Below are 13466 nucleotides of genomic sequence, written 5' to 3'. Positions count from 1 at the left end.
TATTTAACGGACCTTGCATATACCTATTTTGTTCGGGTGGCAAGACGACACTACCGGGCACAATGGCTCTTTCATTCGGGAAAACTTTTTCAACCACAGGATCATTAACATTTCCCTCACTGGAATGCATAAAGCCAAGGAGAGAGAGAGAGAGAGAGAGAGAGAGAGAGAGAGAGAGAGAGAGAGAGAGAGAGAGAGAGAGAGAATAAAATTGGCGTTTTCGGAAACGATGACAATACAATGGTTTGTTTTGTTGTCCGTGGCTAAGAATAAAAAAAAAAAAGTTATTCGTATCCAGAAATACCGTGCTGCCATCTGCTCTTAACTTTACGAAGTATAAAATACTCTTTTTACACACCAGTAAGATTTAAGCCTTGCTTCTTGAATCCCTTTTAAGTATCGGCAATGTAGTAGGTTCTACACGTGTAAACAGTGGTATACAATTGACAATCGGAGGTGTGAAAACAAAATGGCTGTTTTTCAACATCCCGTTTTGTGCAAAATTCACTTCTTATATTTGATCAATATTCTGTTAAAATATAGTAACTAACCCATATTGACATATGACTTGCACTAGCAATTATAAATGGTTTGAAGTATGCTGCAATAACAATAATACTAACAACAATAAAATCAACATGAACTTTTATGTAAAAAAAAAAAAGTAAAATGCACATCGGTAACTGCTACAGTCAAGCTTTGATGTTTGATCATACACCTTCATAAGGGCTGATCAGCAGGGCGTCGAGTTCCCTCCCGCCCAACTCTAATCCCCACCCCCTCCACAAACTAGTATTTATCCTCTATTCCACTTGCACTCTCATCTTTTGCATTAAGAGCTTCTCAATCGATACCATCCACTGTTCGGTATCAGAATATGCAATAAACTGTGCGTGTGGCCTTTTCTTTGTGACTTTCAGTTCCACATTATTCCTTCAGGTTCATTTCAGCTGTGACCAAACTTGGGGGGGGGGGGGGGGGGGGGGGGGGTCAACTATCCTAATCAAGTCGACGAATCGTTTAACATGAGAACTGCACGCTGGGTAAGAATTTTTGTCCTTGAGCAAGTTCATATACGGATCATTTCGAAGTCAATGTGTTTGTTTCTTTGACTTAATGAACTGTTTTCCCTACTGGACACTTGAGTTCGTAGCAGCGAGTTTTCCAAACTATGGTTGCAGCTAGGACAACGAGATATATATATATATATATATATATATATATATATATATATATATATATATATATATATATATATATATATAATAGAAATCGTGTTCCCATTTCTTTGCAGAAATCGTATTCCGATTTCTTTGCAGTACCTCTCCCACGCCATCTATCGAGCTCTTTCCAAGTCATGATATCCCAATAAGGACAACTACTATAACGGTGAAGGGGAGAGCAGAGCCCGAGTGTCTCTCTTAACTCCAAGTCAGTAACACGGAATTAGGGCGACGGCAGGATTAGTGTTGCAGGGCGACCACGCTCCATAGTAATGAGGCTACTTACGGAGCGACGATTTCGTCAGCCAGAGCTTCCTTGAACCACTTCTGTATCGCAATAATTTGGAGCCAATTACACCTTAATTACCCAGGGGCGTCGCTCTCTCGCGCGGTGGTTTGCTACTGCTGCGATTCCTGCTACTTCTACTACTAGCAGGTCGTGCATTGATCAGAATTTCTGGGTTCAAAACTCATCATTCATAAGAAAATTCTTAATTGTCATTATAGTATACTTTTCTTAATATTATAATATATATTATATATAGAATATCTATATATCTTATATATATAATATTAGATATACATAATACATTACAATACAGTACATACTACATACATACATCATACATCATACTACATACACACGCGCGCGCACACACACACACATATATATATATATATATATATATATATATATATATATATATATATATATATATATATATATATATATATATATATATATATATATAATATGGGAACATAGCATTGCCCCATAAAATAAATTACAAGTGGAAAAAGTTGCAATGTGCAAATTAACTCATCATTTACGTACACTAAAGTGCGCCTATTACCCGCAAAATGCAAATAACCTCTCCACTCTAATAATGACTAATTTAGAAAAAAGGTTCCTCTGTACTCAGCAGATACTAGCCTCGAAATAAACGCTATTACTTACACATAAAAAATAAATTGCTAAAAAAAAATTTTTTTCTCACTAATAAAAACCAAGAACTAATTACAGTGGGCTAAGAAAGTAGGCGATATCAAGAAAACATATGCTACTCACGTAGTACTAATTAACAGAAAAAAAAATTTCTTTTGCAAACACTATAATAATTACCTGTTCCCAAGCAGCGGCATCTTTCGCGTATGTCCCCCCTTTCGGGGAAGCCCCGTCATCACTCTGCAAGAGAAGGATAATGTCGCTTAATTTACGGGCAAAATATCCCAATGATATATATATTATATATATATATATATATATATATATATATATATATATATATATATATATATATATATATATAATATATATATATATAGATATATATATATCCATATACTCCACTTTTGTTTACATACGATTCCTTTTTTACAGGACATAACACATCTTATGGGGCGGGGAACAAGTTCCGTTTTTTATACGTTACATATAAAAAATGGGCCATATCTGACACTAAAAATATGTAATCTTTTGACACTATCTGTTGTCTAGAGGAGCCATCGAATCGTCCAAAAGCCTTTACCAAGCCTCCCCGGAGAGAGAGGAGAGAGAGAGAGAGAGAGAGAGAGAGAGAGAGAGAGAGAGAGAACAGTTCGACTGCAAGAAGCGAGACGATAATCGCACCCAAACAGACACGCGGGGCAAAGCGAGATTGACAACTTGGTTCAAAATAATTACCTAACTGTAACGGTGACTGAGCTTTACTTAAAAAAAAAAAAAAAGGAAACTTCTCAGCTCAGCCAAGGGTTCTTCAATGTGTTTTGTTTGTCTGCATTACCCTTTGTCGGCGTTCATGATTCCGAAAACGGGAGGAGAATGATACAACAAAGAGACTAACGGCCTGACAAGGGAAGGAAAATCATGCTACCATATTAGCAGATTCTAGTCATGAGGCAAATCGCTATACGGCATGACGACTGTGATATACATAATAGCCAGACCGTTAAGACAGAATAATGGCCCTCGCGGTTACATATACATATATTCTGACAATTTTTGCCATGGAGTCTGGCCGCACAAATACATGAAGAATCTACACATGCATGTTTTATCTCTAACCACAAATACTGTATGAAGGTATATTCGCACGTGTATATATACACAAGTTATGTATGCTTGTATGCATGCGTGTATATACGTATATATGTACATTTATCTATCTATGTATATATATAAAATAATATAAATTTGTACCAACAAAACAGCTTAATTATTAATAATAGTTGTATTCGTGAATAACTGTGCCTTCGATATGTGAGTTATGGTGAGTTATGGTCAAGCGAAGATAGGCGTGGGTGCCAATAATGAATTGTTTAAAATCTGTCGCTGGAAAAAAAGAAAGAAAAGAAGTAAATGGGAAACAGAGAGCATTGAACAGTTTAGGAACGAATGGAGGAAGATAACTGAAGCATTTTGGATGCAATTGGTAGCGGAAAAAATAAACGGACAAGTACTGGAAAATGGACCGACGAGAACTGAAAAAAACACCTTCTAACATGATGCCAGGAGAGACCCACTGAAGCCAAAAATAAATTTGTCATTTTTAACGGAAAAAACTTTCCTGGTTGATTTTCGATATTCCGCTGTGCGTCTTGCCCAGGCGTAACAATGTTTATTTTTACCATACTTATTATGAGGATCGTAACAAGTGGTCCATAGCCAAATTGAACTTAGCCAAAACTATTTACTAAATTCTTCAGCCATCACTCTTCCGAAATATACTTTAGGAAATTAGTCCAGTACAGTAATATTGTTGAATTAGACGGCAAAGATTCACACGATAAGCTCAATGAAAGACCAGAGTATAACAATCCAAAGGTTATGGATAGAAATGGTACGAACAGTATCAGTTTAAAGAATTAGGCCGCCAAAAATGCTGTATATGCAATAAAGTGAGTGAAGAATAATTTTTGTTGTTGCATATGCATTTTTCCATCGGTCTTTTCTGTTCTTTTACTAAAATACCTTAAGATGCAGAAGATAAAAACGTGTTATTACAGAAGCCAGAGATCACGTTGCCAATTAAACTACATGCAGTTTATCACGTACGTTTTTGTAGTAAACATCCTAACGTCTGCCCCGTCTGTTTACAGCTGAAGGCGACATGAACCATTTACACAAGAACAATAACGATACCGAAAGAGAGAGAGAGAGAGAGAGAGAGAGAGAGAGAGAGAGAGAGAGAGAGAGAGAGAGAGAGAGAGAGACCTTGACATTGATGAAAAACTATGCAAGACTAACGCAAAAGCCGAAAATACCATTAATAATAAAACCATGTCCACACTTAATGAAGACGCGTGTAGCGGAAATCTAAAAAGGAATACAAGTGCGAACCGAGGCTTGGCTTACGTCCCACGGTGTACCACCACACGTTGCATGTGTGCATTTTAACACGTGGAGACAATCACAATTGGTTGCCTAATGACAGAAGCTGAGTTGGGCAGTAACCACAGGTACCCGCATCCAAGGAAAATTGCACTGACCTCTTCCTTGCAAGCCGTGGTTTCCTGGTTGTTTAAGCACCGTATCTAAATCCCAACTGACACCAAAGAAAAAAAAAATCTAAGAATTAAGGAACTGAGAGCTGTTCCCACAACTAAGATTAATTACAGTGTAGAGTGCAAAAAATATAAATATTTCCCACCAGGACTAATTCGTCTCAGGGTACAACACGCAAGAGGAACACGGACACCATATCTAATGTAAAAGTTTCAGCTTAAAAATTCCAAACACGAAATCAGTCCTTGCAGGAGTCACTAATTTGCACATATACAGCATACAGTTCAAATTTAAACCTTACAATTCTGTTGTTTACAATTACATACATACTCACTTACATACACACATTGATACATCAGCACACACACATGTATATATATATATATATATATATATATATATATATATATATATATATATATATATATAACTATATATGTTAGCTGAAGCCACCAGAAAAATTCAAAACTAAATGACAGGGCAATCTGTCATTCCATTTTGAACTTTCCTAGTGGCTTCAGCTAATAAAGAAATCATTTGCTTACTTCTGTGATTTCTTAATATATATATATATATATATATATATATATAATATATATATATATATATATATATATATATATATATATAGTGTGTGTGTGTGTGTGTTAATTGGAACCGTAACAATACTGGGAGGTGGGAGGTGTAAGGTGAAGTGTGATTAAAAAGGTTGACTCTTGTGATGAGAATTCCCACAGTTTAAGCGCTGGAGTTTGAAACATACGCTTGCCACGTGGGAATCTAATGGAGGCGAATCGCATTCTATCCGAACACCTAGTACTACGAGGCTTATGAAGCAACAGCGTCACATTCCAAATGGCCAAATAAGCTTATGTTTAAAATAAATCATCGTAAGTACTGTTCCACTCTTGAAGGAACAGTTTCACACACAAATTGGTCAAGTACTCAGAAGAAATTCTACAGCATGGAAACAATATTTCCATCTTTTGGAATTAATGAAAATGATCAAAGTCACAAGAAATTCGGTTAAACATTCGAAAAAGACTTAAGACAGGATTCCAATTATAAGTAGCAATAAGGTCAATTTTAAGTTCCTTAGGTAAATGTAATAAAGTAATTATTATCCTAAAACAAGGGGGGGGGGGATACACAACTTTTTCACCGTGTTCAATTATCAGTGACAATATTGAATTCAAAGTAAAACTAGCCGTAATACAGTTATGATTCAAACACGAGCAGACACGAACAGAGAGGGAGTCATATGCTGTAAATCAAAATCACAAAGAAAAGGAACATTCCTACAGTCTTAGGTCACGGAAGTCAGAAATTCCCAAGTTCTGACTCAAGACTGCAAAAGGCAAAGGCTAACCTGATACACATTTCTGACGGAGTGCTTCTTCTGTGTAAGAGCATAAAGGAACACGGCTTGAGGGAGCGCTGCTGACTGCAAAGACTTATAATAAAAGAGGAGAGGGGAATCTTATCTTCCAAAACGGATGCAGACAGGAGCTCTGGTCAGCTGGCGGTGCCAAAGAAAGACCGGCAGCCAGCAACGAAATCCCAAGCCACGTGGCATCAAAACTCAGGAGGCTTATTTATAATGTACTCTACTGTGGAGGGATGCCGCTACAAAACACCTTCATTTCAGAATGGTTAAAGAGAGAAGTGTCTACAATGTTCGAAGTAAGGCTCGGAAAGATAACGGCTCATGTCTCATGAATGACATCATTTCTGATAGCATGTTTGTACATTCTCGCATCTTCGTAAGAGAAATGAACGTTCTAGAACAATGTGTAGCTACTCCCGCAGAATTATAGCAAGAATGATAATATACCTGAATGTTTATGGCTCACTGACACACACACAGACACAGAAGAGAGAGAGAGAGGAGAAGAGAGAGAGAGAGACGAGAGAGAGAGAGAGAGAGAGAGAGAGAGAGAGAGAGAGAGAGAATGGCAAAATTCCACTATACTTTCATTCGAAATATGATAAACTCTATATACTCTCAAAAATTCTTATGGCAATTTGATTCTGAAGGCTGCAGATGCTCATACTAATTTCAAAGCCACTATAGTAACATTCCCGTTCTTTTGGAAAACTATTATATCACGCTACAATACCAAGAGCAGTAAGGGATAAGGTTACAAGAAAAAGTCTCCGGTCGTTAATTCCATGTTTCATTAAGATATTCTCTCTCTCTCTCTCATACACTAGCATCTATATATATATATATATATATATATATATATATATATATATATATATATATATATATATATGTGCGCATATACCAATATATATACAATAATATTATATATATATATATATATATATACGTATATTATATATAATATATATATATATATAATATACATACATACACAGATATAAACCCACACCCACACAAAACTGAAAACATCTGTACACTTAATTTTGCCCCGCCTGGCTGAAACCAACACATGTGGGTTTAGCTAGTTTGTATTACCAGAGCGCATATCGTCTTCACATATCCCGAGCAAAATATAAATCGAAACAGTATCTATATTTTTAAACCACAAGCTTTAAGCAAACGGTACAAATTGCATAATACAAAGGGCTAGCAAAAGGGCACCATCCACAGATATCCATACAGCTACTACCCTTCAACAAACTCGTCTACAAATTTATATATACTGCCTGCTTACTAACTTAAGACTTCCACGAATCGCGTACCGTTACGACTGCAATAATATCTATGACATCATGAAAATGATAAATGTTAGATATAACAACTGAAAAGGAAGGCAGCCAACGAATTCTACTTAACCTCATTTTTAGGGTTTATACAATGATTTACTATGACCACTTTCACAGAACTGTTAGTCTGAAGTGGTCACTTTTTCATTCGTCCAATGAGTGATGATCGTTGATTGAGAGAGAGAAGTGGAGAGGGACTGGAAGAACGAGTGAGGTCATGAATGCCGTGAACGGACAGAGGATGATCATGCAGGGCCATGCAATGTTACATAACACCGCAGCACAAGGACAGCAAAACTAACGACGACTTCGCCTAACCATCTTCCATTCTTCCCTGCACTGGACAACACTCTTATTACGCTTGACGATGTTAACAATGCTAAGAAATTCACAATATCGCGACAAACTGATACGCCATAAAAAGCCACAAACAAATTGTATTCATACGCAATAGATAAAACAAAGGCTCTCGAACACCTGAGTGGTGTTTTCACGTAAAGGTGTTAGAAAGTCTTTGTTTCATCTTTTTTGCACATTAATTCAATTCACTGGTGTGGAATAATATTGACATTTAGAAAAAACATGGCATTAGTCTGTTTTTTTTTTTCTTTTGCTGCTTCCATTAGCGCAGATCTGTGGAAGGCCTTCAAGGAAGGATTTTAGATTTTAGTTGGTGACACCCATGGAAACAGAGGTTATGCACGGGGCAGCAATCTCCTCTAGAAACCTGCAAAAGATCGTAGGAGTCTGGTGCGAGAGCGGCCGTAGATTCAGCCAAAACCAATCTTAAAACACGGAAAGTGATTATGAGAAGACCAGATTTCCTTTCGAAATACGGTCACCCGCTCATAGGAACAAAGGTCCCTGTGACGAAAGTACTAGCCTTTCCAGGAATAAGATAACGGAAAATTTAAAAGAAAGCCCCGTGCGATTTAAAATTGCGGACTCCGGATAAAAGTGACCCTGGAGAAAGAGAGAGAGAGAGAGAGAGAGAGCTGTAACGCAAATTCTTGGAAGCAACCTGGACAGAGTATTCGCAGAATGCCTCCCTCCCTCATCACAGGCAGTGCGGGCGGGGGCATTCTGACCGTAACGTATCTTTCCCTTTACCGGATATCTTCGATAACAACATCCCCTCATTTTTTTTTTTTTTTTTTTTTTTTGCAACTTCACGCGCACTGATATACGCTCACCCTTTCTAAGGCGCTTCAAATACAAAACTGAAGAACTAGAACGACAATATAACATAACGGAGACTACAGATTGGGTTGCGACGAGGTTCACCAAACACGGCAGTTGATTCCCGCAGATTTTCTGGACAGACTCGATAACCTTTACCTGCCAAACTCGGCCACCGTCAAAACGAACAAAATATAATAGTCTAAATTTCTTACAAAATACCTTTACGAAAAATCACTATCACATCAACAAGGCAGACATTATCATAAACAATCGGAGAACCTAATGTACAGGAAATAAAGAAAATGTTAGCACTGAGCCAATATACAACAGGAAAATGAAAACAGGCGATTCTGATCACTGGAGGAGCATAGTCGTGTTAAATTATGTATCCTGATTCTTTCTGGGGGAACTCCTGAAGCCATGACAGCAAAAATGATATCCCCAGTTATTACCTCAGAGCTCTAAGCTCTCACCGGGCGAGGCTACAATCACAAAGAGGGACCTACTCGTTACCAATGAAATCAAATACGAGCCTGAAGCCCCCAACGTGAATAACGACACGGGACCCCTTCGACCATATGACGTTCCAAACCGACAGTACATTCAACAAGTGTTCCTGACGAAAAGGCAGCTATGATAATTCGCCAGCAACACCTTTCGGCGGCACGGCAGACGAGCGCTAAAACGTCGAAATTGTCGGGACTTAAGACTACTTCACACTGACAGCGGCACCCACCCAGACATGATTTACGGTCTTCTTTCAGAGCACGAAATCACACAAAAAGGCACAACACCACCACGAGGCACCACAGGCAGCACTGCGATAGAACCACCTCCAACGACGGCGCCGCGCGGATGATGACTGCTGTATGCACTGTACACGTCAGCCGTTAAGAATGGCCCGGGACAGGATGGGTGGGGCGCCAGGAGGGCGGGGAGGGATGGAAGGGGGGAGGAGGGGGACAAGTGGGGAAAAGGAGGTAATAAGAGGGGAAAGAGAGAAAATGACGAAAGTGGGGAAGAAGGATGTAACGGACGAAAGGGGTAAATGCAAGGAAGAGGCAATACGGAGCTGAGAGAGAGAGAGAGAGAGAGAGAGGAGAGAGAGAGAGAAGAAGAGAAAGAAGAGAGAGGAGAGAGAGAGAGCGCGCAAAATGTGGCACCTCCACGTATCACTGACCCCACGTTGACCAAACCAATAAAAGAGCTTGGAAAGGAACGAGAGAGAGAGAGAGAGAGAGAGAGAGAATTTTGCAGGTAGAAAGACCAGGAAGAAGAAGAGGAGGAGGAGGAGGAGGAGGATGGCGAGGAAGTCTCGAAAAATAGGCGGTGCCTCAAAGTGAGGGGTATAGGGGGGGTGGAGAACGGGAGGTAAGGAAATAGGAGGTGGCTCCATATCGCTGTGTGGAGGAGATGTGGAATATGCTGACACGTTATCGCCGCTGCTGAGGGCTGTGGAGGGCGGGGGGGGGGGAGGGGGGGAGGAGGGGATAAGACAGGTGGGGAACTGACGGTTGAGAGAGAGAGAGAGAGAGAGAGAGGAGGGAGGAGTCTAAAAGGATGGGGGACAGAGAGGGCAATGCACTGGGATGGGGGAAGCGAGAGTGAGCGAAAGGAGAGAAAGCAATAGGGGTGAATGAATAAGAGCACAGAAAAAAAAAAAAAAAATAACCGGGCGGTAATTTTGTCAATGCTGGTGGTGGTGGATGGGAGGAACCATCCAGGGTTGGAACAGAGAGAGAGAGAGAGGAGAGAGAGGAGAGAGAGAGAGAGAGAGAGAGGTGGTTTGGCATACCTTCCTCACGCTTACAATGAGTGCCACACGGAAGTGTGCGAGAGAGAGAGAGAGAGAGAGAGAGAGAGAGAGGTCATGCTACATTATCTATTGCATACGTTTCAAAAGCATTATGTCCGGAAAAGTGAATAACAACAACATAACAGAATGGGCGGAACTTAATTCCGGTATTTAGGGTAACAATGGTCCTCTTTCTGTCTCGTGCTATGACTCTCAACTACAATTTGTGTTTTACACAAATTGTCCACATGTTTCACAGATACAAACATGAGCGTGTGCGTATCTGCACTGATTCGCAACAACAACAACTAGCCTAACAGAGAAGTCTGACTTCACCAAGTTTCATTTACTAGGCAACTCGTGAAATAATCAACGTTACAGTTTATTCCTTGTCAAACAGTTCTACTCAGCTCCGAAACTGGATAAAATGACCAATGTGCAATACAAAATATACAGTGGATCAAGGTACAACGTACTGCGCATTATTCCAAAATGATGAATTAAAGTCTATGTGTTAATGAAATGCTGCACATACGTCAATTTTCAGCACAATTCTCAGAAGCCAAACCCACCTCTTGAATTGCGAAACTCAAAGAACCTTAAATTAGTTTCGCAAAGACAGGGCCTGAAATCATAGTGCGAAACAACTGAGTGGTAGTTATATTCGGGTGTTTGAAAGTTATCATGTATTTACATGAAAAATTAATCTCTGCGAAACATTTACCTCGATTACATTTTGAAGGCACTTCTCGACGGGGGACAAATAGTTTGAAAATAACTGCACCTACTCCACCAGCAAGGCACAACTTGGGTCAACTATACAAAACTCTATTTACGTATAAAAAGTTCAAATCTGAAATGGATCAAACAAGAGTGTATAATAAAGCAAAGCCAGATAAAGTTACTAACTGACGAGGAGCCGTGCTAGCTTCAAAAGAAGAGTATTACAGGAACACACAGCTGAAAATGAATTGTATAATATACAGGCTACATTATCACTGTCTACCTGTAAGGCGGTTACACTTGACAAATATCTACAACACATTTCTAACTCTACGTCCTTAAGGAGTCGGCTGAAAAATAAACTACGCATTTTAATTATTGAGAGAGAGAGAGAGAGAGAGAGAGAGAGAGAGAGAGAGAGAGAGAGAGAGAGAGAGAGATACGCCGTTTACTCATTTGGAAATGGCTTCCCATCAATGAAATTAATAAAAACTTTTTTTTGGAGGCATAATAATGTTTGCCCTAAAAGGGACTTTTAGAGAGAGAGAGAGAGAGAGAGAGAGAGAGAGAGAGAGAGAGAGAGAGAGAGAGAGATTTGATCCTAGTGGCGGCAGTTACAGTTTTTCCATTATCTTATCGCCCCCCCTCCCCCCCCCCTGATAAAAGAACTTTTACCACTGCCTTCCCTTCCCGCTTTTATACAAACAGATCAATAAAAAGTACGATACCTTTCGCCACGACTTTCTGTACGGCCCTTCCACAATTCAAAGCAAATCTCCAACAGCATATACAATATAATGATAGAGTGCGATAATAATAATAATGATAGATAAATTTTTATCCTAAACTCGAGTATTATATACACCATATATTTTTATTACAAAGTAAAATACGATCAATTTCACCCTAAACTCAAACATACGATATACACAAATATTTGTATTTTAGAGAAAAATACGGCACAGATAATAATAATAATATAATAATAATAATAATAATAATAATAATAATAATAATAATAATAGTAAAACCGTGACTGTCAAGCGTCTTCAGTTCGGGAGGTTTACGATTAATTACTATAGACCGAGGCAACTGACGTAGCATATGCAAATGGGTTGAAGTGCTGATGATAAAGTTGTAAGGGCAGACGTATCTGCACTCAAGATGCAAGATATACGTCTTGTAAGCACTGCTATGAATCTTTCCTTACTGGGAGGACGAATAAAACAACAACTTATGTTCAGGTTTTCCTCTCATGCCATCCAATTTTATAAGAATGGTTTTCTTAATGAAAAAAACATTAATGCTTGTTAATTGATGCAAAGTGAAATAATTTCTTATAGGAGATACGCCGCCGTGTAATTCGTTAAAAAGTAATAAATATAACACTGCATTACATTGTCTACTAACGGAAATTCAATAGAACTGATATTTCCTAAGAAGGTTCTAAGGGCGCACCTCGCTCACGCATGAGAGAGAGAGAGAGAGAGAGAGAGAGAGAGAGAGAGAGAGAGAGAGAGAGAGAGAGAGAGAGAGTGTTTTTGAATTAAACAGAAAGAAACGTATTGCTTAGGTTTAAGCGGGAGATTAAAATTTTTGCTGGTGCCCAGCTTGTTTCTCCTGTCGATAAATAAAAAAAAAATCAAGAATCCTGCATCGAAGATAAATAAAAAATCGGACAGGCATGCAGCTTGGGTATTCAGAAGAATAATCAATGCAATATATGATAATAGAAATTAGTTTTAGATGATGATAAAGTATCGTTAGTAGCAGCAGTCGTGTGTAGTAACAAACAGGGTCCACGATGAATGAGATAAATATTCCTATATATTTATATTTGCCCCAATATTTTTTCGCAATTAGCCTGGAAAACACGGCGTAACTCACGGCCTGATAAAAGTCACGCGCCTTTCTCTCTCTCTCCAACGATAAAGTGATAAGGACAAGGGGGGGGGGGGGGGGGGGGGGGGGGGGGGGGTGGGGCGGGGGGGGGGGGGGGGGGGGGGGGGTGGGGGGGGGGGGGGGGGGGAGGGGGGGGGGGGGGGGGGGGGGGGGGGACCTTTCAAATGTTGAGCCGTCCTCCACCGCACACATCTTTATCAGTAGCGTCATCCGGGGTCTCGTTCTCTCCACGAGGTTTATTTCAAAACGCAAGTCTTTTTCCTGACTTCAGTCTGAATTTATTTGACAATCAAAAAGGTTTTGGTATTGAGCATCTTAAAAATACGGAATCAATTAATATATATATAGTATATAATATATAATGTGTGTATGTATATATATATATATATATATATATATA

General features: G+C 39.1%; 1 protein-coding gene across 1 annotated transcript in view; it reads right to left on the bottom strand.

The window, feature by feature from the left end:
* The window catches only part of LOC135216771 (thyroid receptor-interacting protein 11-like), a 238047-nt gene that overhangs the window by 47273 nt on the left and 177308 nt on the right, over window positions 1-13466 (bottom strand). Inside the window, exon 7 of the mRNA XM_064252246.1 lies at window positions 2347-2409. Coding sequence (XP_064108316.1) covers window positions 2347-2409 — 63 coding nt within the window. The remainder of the gene's footprint in view (window positions 1-2346; window positions 2410-13466) is intronic.

The sequence above is a fragment of the Macrobrachium nipponense genome, chromosome 6 (genome assembly GCF_015104395.2).
Source record: "Macrobrachium nipponense isolate FS-2020 chromosome 6, ASM1510439v2, whole genome shotgun sequence".
NCBI lineage: Eukaryota > Metazoa > Arthropoda > Malacostraca > Decapoda > Palaemonidae > Macrobrachium > Macrobrachium nipponense.
Note: the sequence above shows the minus strand (reverse complement) of the source record. Positions and strands in the feature narration are given on the sequence as shown.